Source organism: Podarcis bocagei (genome assembly GCF_964188305.1).
Source record: "Podarcis bocagei genome assembly, chromosome: 14".
NCBI lineage: Eukaryota > Metazoa > Chordata > Lepidosauria > Squamata > Lacertidae > Podarcis > Podarcis bocagei.
Window position 1 is genome coordinate 11,986,013 of NC_138139.1, and position 17,473 is coordinate 12,003,485.

At 43.5% G+C, this 17,473-nt stretch overlaps 1 protein-coding gene across 2 annotated transcripts in view; it reads right to left on the reverse strand.

Moving 5' to 3' along the window:
* Positions 1 to 1,302: 1,302 nt before the first annotated feature.
* Positions 1,303 to 17,473, reverse strand: part of CYP19A1 (cytochrome P450 family 19 subfamily A member 1) — a 42,478-nt gene continuing 26,307 nt past the window's right edge. For both annotated transcript variants that reach the window (XM_081170049.1, XM_081170050.1), the window contains exons 3-10: positions 16,448 to 16,598; positions 12,837 to 12,991; positions 11,491 to 11,667; positions 9,827 to 9,941; positions 8,993 to 9,107; positions 6,925 to 7,087; positions 5,261 to 5,502; positions 1,303 to 4,654 (exon numbers count right to left, since the gene is read on the reverse strand). In XM_081170049.1, the coding sequence (XP_081026175.1) occupies positions 4,400 to 4,654; positions 5,261 to 5,502; positions 6,925 to 7,087; positions 8,993 to 9,107; positions 9,827 to 9,941; positions 11,491 to 11,667; positions 12,837 to 12,991; positions 16,448 to 16,598 (1,373 nt within the window). In that variant the 3' untranslated portion in view covers positions 1,303 to 4,399. The remainder of the gene's footprint in view (positions 4,655 to 5,260; positions 5,503 to 6,924; positions 7,088 to 8,992; positions 9,108 to 9,826; positions 9,942 to 11,490; positions 11,668 to 12,836; positions 12,992 to 16,447; positions 16,599 to 17,473) is intronic.

Genomic DNA, 17,473 nt, shown 5'->3' on the forward strand with positions numbered 1-17,473 from the left:
AGAGTTGGCAAAAATGACCGGGAAGATCAGAAATCAGAAAGACCAAGACTTCTAATAAAGATTGGGGAAAATTTATATTATACATGGGAGACGACTGTAAACAACTGGATTCTTTAGCAGGATTCAAATAACACTTGTAATGTAACAAAGACTTTGGATACAATGGATAATTGAACAATCAATAATATGCAGCAAAAAAGATTAGCAAAGAACCCGTGGGGGTTGGGGTGGAAGGAAGTCTAAAGATTTGGAAGAAACTTGGTTATTTGTTCTTATATGCGATTTTGAGTGTAATTATCAATTTGTAAAACCAAATAATTTTTTTATATTTATATAAAAAGAATTCTGAGAAAGAATACCCCTGAACCTCAGTGAACAGGTTTCTTTCTTCTTCCTCCTCCCTCCTCCCCTTTCTTTCCTCCACTCACTTGACACCTCAACATTCCATGAATCCAGGAAGCTCACAAGTCCTTATCAAGCGGTGCCTTTTTTTTCTTTTTAAAAACCTTTCTTTACAAACATATATACTTCTGCATATGTAGCGAGTCTCACGAGCAAGTAGAAACCAATACTTTACTTTTGGGTGCCCCCATTATGTTTCCAAACTGAGAGGTGCTCAAGCGCTCTTCTTTTGCTTGGGATTTGTTATTTTATTTTATTTTTGATATTAGACGAAATTAGGACGATGACATTTTCTGTGTGCGCCCTCTGCTGCCTGACATTCAGCATAGCACTTAAGCTGAGGTCTCATCCTCACAGATCAACAACAGGCGACCCGTAGACTTTGGTCTGCTTCTCTTCACAAAGGAACACAATAAACTGTCCTGTACTGAGTCAAATCATTGGTATGTCTAGTTCAGTATTGTCTAAACTCACTGGCAGCTGCCTTCCAGGATTCCTTCCAGTCAAGAGATCTTCCTAGTCCTACCTAGAGATACCAGGGATCAAGTCTAGAACCTTCTACATGCAAAGCAGATGTCCTACCCCTGCCATAAGGCAACATATTAAAACCTCTGTACAATAACTTTACAATACAATTTTACAGTAATTTTACCTAAAAATGCTAGCAGTTGACGTGTTACAGAAGATAGCCCTCTTACTTTCACCCTTTAAAATCAGTTTTTTGGGGGGAAAGTCATGGAAATTTTGCTTTGCACCAAAAAGAAAGAAAGAAAGAAAAATATTTGTCATGGCTTTAGGTGACTGAATTAGTGGGTGTTTCCCCCTTCTTAAAAATTTAAAGCAAGCTTTATATAAAAGCTTTTCCCAACTATGTTATGTTATGTTATGTTATGTTATGTTATGTTATGTTATGTTATGTTATGTTATTATTTCTTAATTGTGCAACCCACCTTCCTGCCAAATGATGCTCAAAGTGGCTAACAGCAGTGAAATACAAAGTATAGTACAAAATAGCAGTCAAAAACGTACAAACATCAATAAAAATCAATAAAGCTGATCGAAACAACAGCCAGTTGAACAAATTGCAACATATTAATTGTACCCATAACAAGTCAGCGCGTGACATTGAAGACTTGTCTGAATAAACACATCTTCACATGCTGGTGGGAGGCCATTGGAGAAGGGGCTTAGAAGGAATTGCCAAGCCTGGGAAGCAACACTGAGAAGTGCCTCTCCTGAGTTTTTCCCAAATGGGCTTCAGATGTTGGCCAGACCAGAAGAAGGGTCTCTCCTGGAAGAATACAGCCCTTCATATAATATCGGCTTGTATCCAGCTAAGTTCTCCTTAGAGAAGACCCACTGAAGTGAAGAGACCTAAGTCAGGGTGCCATCCTAATCATAAGCCCATCTGCCCTATACATTTAAAGTAGTTTCATTCCACTAGAGCAGCTAGGAGATCTCCTATTCCCCTCACAGAGCTACAATTCCCACAGTTCCTTGGGAAGAGGTGTTGATTATTAATCTGCTCTGGAAATTGTAGTTCTGTGAGGGGAATGGGGGGTTCTTAGCAACTCTTGGTACCCTTAACAAACTACAGTTCCCAGAAGCCTTTGAAGGAATCCATGACTGCTTAAAGTGGAAGGATATAGCATTAAATGTATCAGGCATGTGAGGCCCCTATCTACCATAGCTTTCAACGTTTCCCTTTTTTAAAGGGAAATTCCCTTATTCTGAATAGGATTCCTCGCAAGGAAAGGGAAAATTTGACAGCTATGCTATCTACTCAAGACTAAGTCCCATTGAATTAACAGACAAGGCACACCTGCAATCTGCAATCCTAACCCAATTTACTCCCAAGTAAATCAGACTAGGATTGTAGTTTAGTCATGTCCATTAATTTCAGTGATTCTACTCTGAGTATGACTAGTATTTGATACCACCCCAATGTAACCAGTACCTTGAATGGTGCCCGCAATTGGACCAATAACCAGTGAAATTATTGTCACAGGGAAATCACATTCTCCTTATAATGACCCCCACATTGTATGAGAGTACCAGTTAACCGCAACTGATAGCCCTTTAAATATACCTCGCAAGCAACCTAGCCTCAGCAAACGTGTCTACGTTTAGAAAACACCCCCCCCCCAGCTTTGATCTGTGCAACAGCCACTGCACAACAAAGTCATCCCCAAAATCAGCAAAACCTTTCACAGGAACTGATCACAACAAAGCAGTGCTTGAATCCAGGGCAAGAGTGTGAAATCATACAGTCAGTTTAGGCATACATGTTTGCATGCAGAGTCAGGAAAAAAACACCACAAGAATCAATCACAAGAACCAGAAATCAGTCCTGCAGAGCTCAGCAATAACTCTTTGAAATCAGTGTACTATCTGGTATGGATATGTTTGGTCCAGTTCATCAACACAGAGCAAAAACTGCAAGGACCTCAGAAGACGATGCCAGAGTTCTCCCAAGATTGGCCAGGTGGGGTCACTCAAAGGATGATCGGGCAAAAAACAGCAAGTTCCATTGCTGTCAAGGCTGATGGATAAAGGAGAGGGAGAGGTTCAATTCTTGGACCGAGCAACTTGCTGTTCCTTGAGCTTAGTCCTGGAAGAAGGAGGTAAGCTGAGTTAAGACTCAACGCATGGAGAGAAAAGGGGAGGCAGAGTTGAAGCCAAGAGTGAAGAGGCTGAGACTTGAAGAGTAAACTCCTAGTTCTTCTCCCATTCTAAGGTATTCATGAACAGTCTCTTCTCAGTAGCATGGATATCCCTTTTGAATTTGAGCCCTGAATGGCTGGGGCTGAGAACATAGCCCATGGGGGTCACCAAGTTGACTAAGCTTGGCCAAAGGCAGTCATCACGAAAAGGTGGAAACTCCGAGCCAGGAATCAGACGTAGCAAAAGCTTCTGTGAATGCCCAGAGAAGTCCCACCACAATCCAGAAACCTTCATAGTCCTTCCAGATGTGAGAGAGCCAATGGACAGCTGACCCAGAAATAGTTATTTTGGAGTCCTGGGGAAATTTGCTGCCCAGGGAATGTTCCAGCCTGTCATTTCAGTGGTGGACCAGAAAGGGCAGGAGAACATAGATCTGTGGCCTGCCAGTTAGCCCAGGCAGTTGCTGAATGCCTATGCTGCAGAATGTGGCAGCATTTGGATTTTTGTCGTCCCGGCTCTGGCCATTAGCAGTGGCAAAAAAAGATGGCGGCCATATGCTTTGCTGCAAGCAGACACCCAGCTCGTATTCACACAACTCATACTCTCAGCCTGGAAAAATAGTTCTGTGAAAGTGACCCAAACCCCCACCCCACACACATGCACCCCACAACGTACAAAACAAATGGGAGAAAGTCACCCATCAAGTCCAGAGAGAATATGTGTGCTCCTCTCTTTCAAATCAAACAGATGTAGAAAACCAGTGCTTTGCTGTACCCCTAAGTGAATCAGGATGGCTTGCCATGATAAGACAGCAAGCACAGCCGTCAATGAAATCTTCATGACTCCACAGTAGAGTTACATTGTTCTGTTGCTTTCAAAGAAGTCTTATCTGTGCATGTGCAGCTCAAAATTTGACTTCTGCTTCCTAATCAACAGTGATGCGAGAATCCAGCTGCTGCCTGTTGCATTATTCTTATCTCATCTCATCTCCATGGACCTACATAAATGGGTTCTTCAGTGCTTCTTGCAGAACCGAATTTCCATCACACAATTTCAGCTTCACAGAATAATTCGCAAAGATACTTGTAGGTCCTCCTTGCATGAATGTTAACTTTTTTTTTTTGGCATACCAAAAAATGGTGCTCCATCCTGAATGGAAGCCAGAACCTGAGTTCTGTCAAATGGCCACTTGTACCAGCAATTTATTCATTGGATGAGTGAATGGATGCTCCCCAGATGGATGAGAATTCTTCATTTGAGCAGTGTAGTCCAACCAATCAGTTTTCATTAGGGTAGCCCAAATAATCAGTGTTTGGAGACTTCATGGGCTGTTTTATTCCCCATGATGGTTGTTGCTCACGTTATTTCTTGGCACGAAAAGCATCTGCAGCAATGGCTGGCTTTCATCTGGATGCATTGACAAGTCATTGTTTTTTGGAATGTGGTTAAGACCTTGATCTTTTAGAGTCCGGATACTGCACCTTCTCAGGAAAGTCACCAGGATAGCCTTCATCATCACCATGGCAATAAACTTCCCAACACAACCACGGGGACCAAATCCAAAGGGCTGAAAGTAACGATGGGGGACCTTCACAAAAAAACAATTTTCGAAGAAAATTAAAATTAAATTAAAAAATTTCATAAACAACACCCCAAAACACTACACTACACACACACACACACACACACACACACACACACACACACACACACCAAGGGAGATCTGTTCACCCCTATTCCACAACTTTATTTTCCTTCCAGTTCACTCTTCCCTGAGTTCCACTCCAAAATTCTGGAGAAATTAAATAGGGAAATTACTAAAAGCAATTCTGGAGCACATGCAGTTTGCTGCAGTTTTTGTGTGACTCCCTTCCCATTACGAATCAGTTTCTATACACTGGTAAAACACTACAGAAAAAGAAATCTTTTGTCAAAATTCTTTTTGGACAGTGTTTTACTGGTGGGCACACATTCTCTTGTGGCAAAGTTGAATTTGAACTCATATCTAAGTCTGCCTTTACCTATTAGACTTAATTTTATCACCAAGAACTTCCCTGTCCTATACAAGGCAGGACCCAGATCATATGTCAGCGGTGGGGTCTCAGGGCCCTAGCAACTAATTGAAGAGACCAGATACTGATGCTAATGAAGCAACAGCCTCAAACAATTAAAAACAAACAAACCCCAAACTTACGTTTTTCTCAAAGTTGTCAAGTGAGAATTCATTTGGCTTTGGGAAGAACTCAAGCTTATGTATGCGCCCGATGTTCAGAATGATGTTGGTTCCTTTCTTGACAGGATAGCCATCAATCACATCATCTTGCAAGGCTTTGCGCATGACCAAGTCCACGACTGGCTGGTATCTCATGCTCTCAAGTATAAAATTCTCCACCACTTTTAGCTTTGGGATGTCCTCACTTTGGATATCTCTGTCACCTTTAGGAAGCATGTAAGATAAAACAGCTGGTCTCTGATATCACCACTGAGAAAGAGCTGAAATGACATTTCTGCACAGATTTGGAATACGGCAGAATTGTAGAATTCATTTGTACACTTTTAAAGCCAGCTTTTTAATTTTGCTTCAGTATAAAAACCTAAAACTTGAGTCTTGCTGATCACTTCTGAGAAACAGACTATCAAGACTACATCCTCACTTGATGTCTCTGTTGTGGGACTGAACCGCTGCAGATAGCAGGTGGGAGAATCATGTGAAAACAAAACAAAACCAATTCCCTGCACAGTCCAAACTAACAGAGCCATGGCGCTGAAGCCCTGAAATTAAGTTGGCTGTTGGGGTTTCAAAGACCCATACATAGTCCTCTGCAAGCACAAACAATCAGTGATCCTGTAGAGAGACACTTGAAATGATGATCAGCTGGTGGTGCTTGCAGAGAGCAGCACTGAGTGAGCACTTTGAAGTTCCAACCATCAGCTTATTGTCAGGACTCCAATGTGGCAAGAACTGATCACCCAATGTTGTTGTGATGTGAGGTGACCTACAGCTGTGTAGGAGACCATTCCCAGTTCCCCACTCCTGCTTTTGTTAGTTATCAACAGGTCAGCAACATTTCACACCAATGGAAGTTTCCAGAGTGCTTTGAATGCCACAGAGAGAGTATCACAATAAATAATCCAGCCTAATTTTTGAACATTCAGCAGTTATCAAAGGCACAAGAGCCATTCTATTCCCTGCCGCCAAATTAAAGCGGCGAGCCTAGTGTTCAGTGGGGTTTTACAGAAAACATTTGGATCATTATCTTTGGATCACTAATAGTTTGGACCCTTTTAAAAGAATATTTGAAATATAAATATAGTAGTTTAAACTCTGTTGCAGTATTCAAGGAACTTCAGTAATAGTTGCAAGGCAGATATAAGAATTAAGATATATTAAGAAAAAGTTTAATTATGATAAAAGTGTGTATTGGCAATAAGTAATATGAAATTGAAATATGGAGTAGACGGGAGGTTGGGTCTTTAGTGTTAAGACGAATTTATGTTTCATTGTTTGTTAAGAAAATTCTGTGTCTATGGTTATTCCTGTGTGTAATTTGGTATTTGTGTTTTCTCTTTTTTCTTTTTTTTGCTGTATCAATAATAAAAAAAGAATGCCACAGAGAGAGTATCACAATAAATAATCCAGTCTAATTTTTGAACATCCAGCAGTTATCAAAGGCACAAGAGCCATTCTATTCACTGCCGCCAAATTAAAGCGGCAAGCCTAGTGTTAGGTGGGGTTTTACAGAAAACTTTGGGATCATTATCTTTGGATCACTAATAGTTTGGACCCTTCCTAGCTCAAAGTACATATTTGTTCATTAGGGAAATCACCCTTCTCTTCCAGTGTCACTGAATACTTACCCATCACAGCCTCTATTTCCTTCACCATCTCCTTTTCCACCTGAGGGTGTTCTGCAATCAGCACTAGCATGAAGAACAGAGTCACCGAGAGAGTATCTGGAGCAGCTATCAGCATTTCCAAAACACACTGGTTGACCATCTCACCAGTTAGGTCTCCACGGCTCTGAAAGATTGAATGGGCAGGTGATGGCTACTAGACTTGGTTGCCAACAACAGTGTCAAAATCTACTCAGATCAGCGAGCAGTGAGAGAATGAACTCAGTAGGGCAGTGTGTCTAGGGCAATGCATCAATGCATCAGAGGACCAACAGCTGGTTATGTTTTGGAAATGTGCAAATCACTCAATTTTGGTTTCTCTCAGGTTCTCATTTCCCCCTCAGTCTTAACTCTAGTTCCCCACATTTCCACATCCAGCATGTGGACGTCTTTAAAAAGCTCTCGTGGAAATTTACCTGAAATTATGTGCAAAGTTCTCCTAATATACATGTGGCGTAATGGTTAGAGTATCGGACTATGACCTGGGAGACCAGGGTTCGAATCCCCGCTCAGCTATGAAGCTCACTGGGTGACCTTGGACCAGTCACTACCTCTCAGCCTAAACTATCACACAATGTTGGTGTGAGGATGAAATGGTGAGGTGGAGAACCATGTACACCACCTTAAGGTCCTTGGAAGAAAAAAGGTGGTATATAAATGTCTTAAAACAAATAAATAAACATTTCTAATATGCATACACTTGCAAACCAATTTCCCCCAATATAATGCATTTTTGCATGCAATTTCTGTGGACACTTTACCCTAGTATATGCCTTTTTGTACACACTACTTGGCAGGAGAAAAGTGCAAATTCCGAAGGACAGCTGCGCATAGCTGTCAACTTACAGATTTGAAAATAAGGGACCAGCAGCCTTGGAAATAAGGGATCAGCAGCCAAAATAAGGGATTTTCAGAGCACAGGTATGTTCAACCTCTGAGCCCCTCCGAGCCAAAGGCAGAAAGCCCAGCCAGCAGCCAAACGAACCCTCAAGCAGTGGTTCCCACAGTGCAGCAACCCGGCAAAGGGGATGCAGCAAGGAAAACCACCGTCACCTCTCCGCTGGGAAGCGCTGAGCAAAGGCGAGTCCCCAGGCAACGCGGCCGATTTGATCAGCACAAGGCATGCAAGCTCCACCCCCCAGTCGTTCTTAGACTCCTTATTGGAGCCTCCCTCCTCCCTGGCCGGCAGGGAGGGAGGGAGAGGAGCTGCTTCCTTTGAAACCCGGGAAATTTACGGGACATCATCAATAAGGGACAGCAGCGGGACACGGCGCTGGGATAAGGGAGTTTCCCGCCAAATAAGGGACGGTTGACAGCTATGCAGCTGCGTTTCAGTTTGCATACTGTTTCTGAAAGTGTGGATTGGATAGGTTTGCTGATTTCGCCGACGGAATCCCATCTCTCTCCCATCCCTACTGTGTTTGTGGTGGGAAAAGCCAGGAATAAATGAAGCAATTTGCTCACCACAGGTGGGGAGAAGTCATAGGTCCATGGCAGAACACATCCTTTGCATACAGAAGGTCACAGGTTTCATTTCCTGGTGCTTCCAAGCATGGCCATAGTCAAGGGGGCAGGCCCCCCTAGATCCACAGAAATTACTGAAAAGCATGCCCCCCATGATTCCCCCCCCAAAACTCACAACTTTGATGGATCTCCTAAAAAAAGCTCAACAGCTACCTCCCCCAACAAAAATCCTGGCACACCCATGTCTCCAGGTAGCAGATGAGGGGAAAGCTCAGTACTTTGAGAGTTGCTATATGTCAGAAGACATAATACTGAGCCATAGTCCCACAGGATGTAGCGATGGCCACCAACTAATTAATGGAGGATCTGGCTATCATTGGCTACCAGCCATGGTGAGGAGCGGGACTCTTCATGGTCTCATCTAGAGGGACTCTTCTTAAGTTCTTAAGATACATGAACTATCTGTTCTATTATTTAAAAAGGAACTTTCTGTAAAAGCAGCATTTTTTGTGCCCCAATGTGAGGTGATCAATTACAGATCATGCGTTATTTTATTTTTTTAAATCACCTGAGCAAAAATCAGCTGTGATGCAAAATCCATGTGGTCCTCCAGTTTCTCAAGTTTGAAAAGCTCTTGTCGTTTCTTCTCTATTAAGATTTCGATGACTTCTTTCAAATCCTTCCTAAAACAGAAGGGATCCAGTATATCACTTAGTACCTGCAGTGCCTTGGTGTAAGAATCAGACAGCCCTGTACATTTCAACCTATACTGCACTTGAACAGGAAGTAAGTGACATTTGTCTACTGCAGACACAGACATGCACACCCAAACAGAACCCCCCCAACCTTTCACAACCTGTGGAGACCATACCCTCCATTGTCCTGATTTTCCAGGGACAGTCCCGGAATTACAGAAGCCATCCTGGTTTCTGATTTGATCCCAGAATGTCCCAGTTTCCCTTTTTCCTCCCCTCAACATCTCGGGGAACAATTAAAAGTGGTGTGTGTGTGTGTGTCTGTAGATGCAAAAGCAGAGTCCTGTTTCTGCTGGAAATAAAATACCTGCACCAAAGGTAAGAAATGGTAACACTGACGTTTGAAGTCTTTCCTATAATTTTGAAGGAATCCACTTTAAATTATTTAATTGCAATGCTTTCTTAGGAAACATGTGGAGCGTTCAGTCCTTGATTGTAAGTGGAGTCTTACACTGTCTACTCAGAAGTAAGTCCCACTGTATTCAATTGAGCTTACTTCCAGGTAACTGTAAAGACGGTGCAGAATTACACTGCAATCCAAGCACTTTTTACTCGTCCCACAAACGAAGACTCTAGAGTAGGTGTGTAGGCAAGGCACGCAGTCCTGGCCCACTCTCAGTAAAATTGCTGCTGTTGCTGGTACTTACGCAGACTTCTCATACTTTTTATACAGCCAAGAAATCTTAAAGTAGATGTCAGGTTTCAGGAGCAGCGCTTGCCAAGCATCAAAGTAGTTTTGGATTTTAAGCACAACTTCGTTTTCTGAAATTACACACAAATGACAAGGGAAACAGAAACATAAATGGAAAGAAGCTCCAACACCGTGAACAGCAACCCATTGATGGGGCCAACCACATCCTTCTGGAAAATTGTAAGGCTAGGTTCTGATTCATGTATTCTTTTTTCCAGAAAGTGTGGATTAGGGAAGTCTGGTAAGAAGTGAATCTTAATTTCTCGACCATTCCAAGCAGGGAATTACATCCGGGTGTAGAGGGGGTCTCCTGTAACTATCGATTCATCCACTTATTTAGGAAAATTACATTGCTTCCTATCAGTGGAGAAGGAAAAAAACAACAACACCCAGAAGTGGCAGCAGTGAATAAAACAAATGAAGGAAAAGGATCTCAACAGGCAACTGAAATGGTTAATTAGGAAGGAAAACAGAGACCCAACTCTTTTTGGTGGGTTCAGCCAGTCTAAGATCTTCCAGGTGATACGTTAAACCAGCTTTCCCCAACATAGTGCCCTCCAAATATTTTGGACTACAACTCCCATCATCCCTAGCCAGCATGGCCCATTGCCAGGGATGGTGTGAACTGGAGCTCAAGACATCCACAGATCCCCAGGCTGTGGAAGTCTGTAGTAAATGCACAATGACTAACTGACAATCTCACAAATTAAGTGGGACATCAAGACTGTGCTCACCCACCCCAAAGGAGTCTATGGGTTGTAGTGAACAGTCCTACTCAGAGTACACCCATTGAAACCAATTACCTAAGTCATGTCTATTAAGTTCAATGGGTCTACTCAGAGTACTACTTCCAGTGCACTGGAAGAAGCAAAAATCATGAGTGTCAAAGCAATGATTCTTCAACATTAACTTCGCTGGACCGGTCATGTTGTGCGGATGCCTGATCATCGTCTTCCAAAGCAACTATTCTATTCTGAGCTGAAAAATGGAAAGCGTAATCCTGGTGGTCAACAAAAGAGGTTTAAAGACTCCCTCAAGGCAAATCTAAAAAATGTAGTATAAACACCGACAACTGGGAAACACTGGCCTGTGAGCACTCTAATTGGAGAACAGCCTTTACCAAAGGTGTCGTGGGCTTTGAAGATGCTTGAACTCAGGACGAAAGGGAGAAACGTGCTAAGAGGAAGGCATGCCTGACGAGCCCTCACCATGATCAACTCCTGCCCAGAAACCTGTGTCCTCCCACTGTGGAAGGATGTGTGGATCCAGAATTGGCCTCCACAGTCACTTATGGACTCACTGTCAAAACTGTGTTCATAGAAAACAATCTTACTCGGCTATGAGTGATCACCAGAGAAGAAGAGACTCTGAGTAGGGTTTGCATTGAATGGCTTAAATGGGTGCATTCATATGTACATAGCCTGACATCCCTTCATCCCCCAAAAAGAGATTTTGTACTTCTGCCTTCCTTGGGGTTCCACCACACCTCCCCAAATTTCCCTCTTATGTGCAGATAGTGATGATTTGGCTAAATAAGCACCCACACCCATCAGTGGACTTTGGAAATAGAGGGGTTGATTATGGAATCATGGCGAAGCCTAAGAAAGATAATTTCAGTACCGTCAAGAGGAATCCCAAGAAAAAGTCTGTTTGACGTGTCCAGCATGATACGTCTCATGAGATTCAGGCTGTTGAAGTATTCAGGCTTGGGAGCCGACTCCGTTAGGTGGTTCAAATGTTCAGCCGTTGAGTCAACACAAATAGATACCATCCGCACGAGACCCGGGCCAGAGAGAGCTGCAATTTCACAAATTTCCTTATAGTCTAGACAGTTTGGTACTGAGCTATATATTTCAAGGGGAAGTGCCCAATCGGGGAAGCAAAATGGAAGTCTCTAGGGCTAGCACTAGGCTCCAGTAAGCCTTAAATTAATATCACACACAATTTTATACCCCCTCATGTAATAAAAATCTCTAAGCAGTCTCCAAGCAACCATATGAATACAACTGTGGCCTTCAATACTAAAAACTAGATAAAAACCTAAGCACAACTGTCCAAATTGAAGTAGGCAACAGGGGCAACAGGGGGTTAAAAGCGAAGAGGCAAAGCCCAGGAAAACTTTGGAATATATACACAATTTTTAACTACTATCTCTGCCTCATGAATTACCTAAGGGAGGGCATGCCAGAGGGAGGTTGCTCTTGCCAAGAAGGATGTCTTCTGCATCCTCACTGAGTGACAATAAACCAGCCTTGGACTGACCAGAAGGGTTTCATCAGAAGATCCTTAAAGATCAGCTTGGTCTGCACTAGGGGAGGCAGTCTGCTAGCTATAATGGTCCCAAGTTGTTTAGGGTGTCTAGTGTCAGCAGAAAACCCCTCTGAATTTGGCTCAGGAGCTAGGAGGCAGACAGAGCAGATCCTTCCGCACCGGTGTAATATTTGTAAAAATGGGTGACCCAGCAAGCACCCTGGCAGCTGCATATGGAAGTTGCTGCATCTTCAGAACCTGGTGCAAAGGAGGACCCACACAGAGGACATTGCAGTAGTCTAGCAGCGAGGTTGTCGTCACATGGACCTCCACGGCAAGGTTATCCTGTGCAAGAATGGGCATAGCTGGTACACAAACTGGAACGGGTAAAAGGTGCTCTGAGCCACTGAGGCACAGTGGCAGCAGGGGCATCTGGGACTTCAAATTGGCCCCAGTGGTTTGGCTGGGTTGGGCCAGTCAGTGAGGGTCTCTTCTGAGCCCCGAGACCCTGGGCAGCTCCTCATCCCTGCTGAACCCTGAGACCAGGCCTGGAAGTATCTCAGTGGAGTTACTTGCCGTTGTTTGAGTTTGAGCTACCCTTGCTCATTTGGCATGGCAGCCATCCTCTCCTACTTATTTATTTAAATGACATAAACTGACTGCACTTTCAAAACAGGAATAGATGCTGCAGGGAGAACCAGAAATCCAGAGCTTACCTTTGGTGAAGAAGGGTCGGATTTCTTTCCAGAGTTCTGGGTTATTGTTAAATATGATTCCGTTCTCATGCATGCCGATGCACTTTAAGCCCAGCTTGCTCCCAAATCGAGAGGTGTAATGCCCGTATTTCATTACGTGGAACATACCTGAAGATCTAGCAAGCAGAAGAAAGACTATTAAGACCGCATTCACATGGCAATTCATTCTGTTTCCTTGATGTTTCCCTAACTGTTAACTGTGGCATTGTATTCAAGATTCCAAACCATGTAAAATCCACTTCCGGAAAACAAATGGAATGTCGCACACGTTTAGCACTCATTTTCGTGTTATTTGAATCCTGGTGAAAAACCACATTTGCAGCCCCCTTAACTTGGGAATAAAATGACAAAATTTAAAACAGTATCCCAGCATGCAGTTATTTCCTGCAGTTTTCATGAGGGGAAAGTGGGATAACAGAAGTGCACATGTGCAGAAATGATGGGGGAACAGCAACGTCGCTGAATCAGTCTAAAAGTCACAGGGCTATGGCACAACAGGTACTGCAGTATGAAAGGAAGAGGAGACCTAGCGTTATATTCTGGAAAAAGAATGCAATATTCCCCATGTCAACAAACTCCCCCAATGTCAGCAAATTGCTTCCAGTCGGATCATCGCCAGTGGCCAATCTCTTCCTCTGATGGAACAAAATAAAACCCACAGATTTTTTTATTTTATTTCTTAGCTCAGCACAGAAGAAGACATAACAAGTTGATTGGCAGAGTGTTTGACGTTGTCTTTTATTACGGCAGCTGTACACAACTCCTTCTGTGAGATTTTGGGTCACTTTCTGGCACAGACACTATCTTTGCAGACCATTGCAGTCTTGTGAGATCCAAAACCAGAACAGATGCTGAAAGCTAGGCAGGGATGTTGAGGCTGAAGACATTGGCAGGCTTGAACTTCAGCAGTTGGCATCACCAGAAGCAATGGCCTGGTTTGTTCCCACCCCTCAAGGATATCCCAGAGGGTACCACTTGGCTTTCTCCAAAGAAATGGCGAGCTGCTATTGGGAGTACCTTCATCAGACATCTGCTGAGGCCTCCACCTGCAAGGGGTAGTTTCTGATTTTTCCAATCTGATGTTCAGTTTTACACACTTCCACATCCCTTTGCAATTTTTCCAGGGAAGACGTCAGGAAAACTCTTCAGCATTTTAGCACAAGTTTCTCCACACACATTTCTGTAAAGCGTTTTTCTTCAATACAATGCATTTCTGCATGTTCTTTTCACAAAGATATGCACTTATATGCACACACTTCCCATAGTGTTTACATGTTCTTTTTTTTTATTAATTGAATTTAATTGTGACTACCAGGTTACAAAAAAAAGAAACGAAAGAAAAGTTAGTTTCAAAAAAGATAAGTTGCCACACTGAGATCCAGCGCTGAGGGCCTTCTGGCGGTTCCCTCATTGCGAGAAGTGAGGCTACAGGGAACCAGACAGAGGGCCTTCTCGGTGGTGGCACCCGCCCTGTGGAACGCCCTCCCATCAGATGTCAAAGAGATAAATAATTACCTGACATTCAGAAGACATCTTAAGGCAGCCCTGTTCAGGGAAGTTTTTAATATGTAACGCTGTACTGTTTTTAACACTGATTGGGAGCCGCCCAGAGTGGCTGGGGAAACTCAGCCAGATGGGCGGGGTATAAATAAATTATTATTATTATTATTATTATTATTATTATTATTATTATTATTATGAGCCCACATTTGAGAACATTTGTTGAAAGATGGTTCACAAATAAATCATGCCAATACCAGAAATAAATTAAAATGTACGATTCAGGTTTTCATCATTTTTCTGTTTGTGCAGCTGCCGGTTTATCCTAAGACCAGCAACTGAAGCTGAATGTCCGCAAGAGGGAGCTATAAGCTAAGAAATATCAGCGTGGTGTCAACAGCAAAGCTCCACAGTGCAAGGAATGTGATGAGGTTGGGTTGTCACATGGGCAGGAAAATGCAACCAAGACAACGCTCAACTTCTGGCCTGGCCTTCTCCCATCTCTTAACAGAGGTGCGCCTTGCAGAAATTAGCAGGTGACTTTTTAATGGCACAAAACTACATAGGACATGAGTCAAGGCATTTGCTTATGACGGTTGAGTTTTTCTGACAGCCTAGATAGCTCAGTGGGCTAAAGCATGGTGCTGATAATGCCAAGGTCACAGGTTCAGTCCCAGTGTGGGACAGCTGTATTTTCCTGCATTGCAGGTGGTTGGACTAGATGATCCTCATAGCTGTCAACTTTTCCCTTTTCTCACAAGGAATCCTATTCAGAATAAGGGAATTTCCCTTTAAAAAAGGGAAACGTTGACAGCTATGCTCAGGGTCCCTTACATTTCTACAATTCTATGATCTATGACGTGTTCTCTGAACTCTACAGACTAGCCAGCATCGGGGCTCCTAATCTAGATTAGGATCCTGGCATGTGGCTGGGGGCTTTAATTCCCCCACACTGAAGCCCTGATTCAGATTGGGCCCCTTGCAACAAAAGCAGGCAGTGTTTTCTACTGCTCTTTATGAGCCTGGTTTTCCCAGTAGTGATGTATGGAAGTGAGAGCTGGACCATAAAGAAGGCTGATCGCCGAAGAATTGATGCTTTTGAATTATGGTGCTGGAGGAGACTCTTGAGAGTCCCATGGACTGCAAGAAGATCAAACCTCTCAATTCTTAAGGAAATCAGCCCTGAGTGCTCACTGGAAGGACAGATCCTGAAGCTGAGGCTCCAAGACTTTGGCCACCTCATGAGAAGAGAAGACTCCCTGGAAAAGACCCTGATGTTGGGAAAGATGGAGGGCACAAGGAGAAGGAGATGACAGAGGACGAGATGGTTGGACAGTGTTCTGGTCCATGGGGTCACGAAGAGTCGGACACAACTAAACGACTAAACAACAACAAAATTCTTTACACAGAGAAAGATTCCATTTCAAATTTTCCTCTTTAGATTCTCCTCTCACTGCCATGGGAAGTCAGCAGTAAAAAGAGTGCAGTCAGCTCCATAAAACTAGTGAAGAAGGATCTAGCCAGGGTTGTGCCAGTATTGGATTTAGGGCGATGTGGGTGGTTCCCCCACGAAGGTGGTGCAAGATTGAGAAGATCCATTTTGGGGTACCAGATTTTGACCTCACCCAGGGCACCATATTAAAAAGATTGCCCAAGCCCACCCCTGGTTGTGCCCTACCAATCAGACCTATGATGTCATTGTAATTAATCAGTATATACGTTCTCTCAAATACACAATAAATAAATTAGAGTAACCAGATGCAAACACTAAGAAGTCTCAAATGCCGCACCCTTTCCTTGTAGAAATTATGTCAACCAGATCGCCTCATGCTCTCCGCTGTTGACACTCTCAACAGACTCTGAAAAGTTCATGAGACAGGACTTGCCCTTGCAGAAGCCATGCTGGCTGTGCTTTAGCAAGGCTTGTTCATCTACCTGCTTGGTTATTTTATCTTTAGTGGTACTTCCCACCTGTTTTTTCAGGACAGATACCAAGAAATTTCCTCTTACATCTGGACACTCTAATAGCAATAGTTACTCTCCATCCAGACTTTCAGAAATCAAAGATTTACTTGCTAATAATGAGGGTCTCTTCTCCGTTGATCCAGACTCTCATAAATTCACCGTACATCTTGTTGTAGTAGTTACAGGCACTGCCAATACCCATCCAGAGGAATCTCCAATGCGAAATAAGGGGACCAATCCCCATACAGTAGCCAGGGCCTAAAAGAAGGGGGGGGGGAAGAAAGATGGATTTTATCAGTAGCATCCATTCATATATAATATTTTGTTTGTTACTATGTTATGTATGTTTGTGATGCTATATTGTAAACCACCCTATGAGCCCTGGATGAAGGGTGCAATAGAAATGGAATAAAAAAAATTGAACAATGTGGTGCTTCAAAATTTCCCTTATTGTGAGGATAAAAACGGGGAAGGGAGAACCATGTATACCAACTGAGCTCTGGGGAGCAGTGTGTGTGTAAAAGTGGCATAAAGGTAAAGGGTAAAGGGACCCCTGACCATTAGGTCCAGTCGTGGCCGACTCTGGGGTTGCGGCGCTCATCTTGCTTTATTGGCCGAGGGAGCCGGCGTACAGCTTCCGGGTCATGTGGCCAGCATGACTAAGCCGCTTCTGGTGAACCAGAGCAGCGCACGGAAACGCTGTTTACCTTCCCGCCGGAGCGGTACCTATTTATCTACTTGCACTTTGACGTGCTTTCAAACTGCTAGGTTGGCAGGAGCAGGGACCAAGCAACGGGAGCTCACCCTGTCGCGGGGATTTGAACCGCCGACCTTCTGACCGGCAAGTCCTAGGCTCTGTGGTTTAACCCACAGCGCCACCCGCGTCCCTCCAAAAGTGGCATACACATAGCTTATTTCTCCAGCCAAAACTTGCTGGAACTCAGAATTGAGCCCCAGGCAGCTTGTCGTGTACAATAGGAGTTGTAGTCCTGTAACATAGGTTCCCCAATCCTGATACTATCCGTAAGGTTGTTACAGTAATTGGAAGGATATGAGAGGGCTAGTTTAATCCAGCCTGGCATTTGTTTCACTGCTTTGTTTATTTTGAGAGTATGCCGCAACCTTTTACGCCA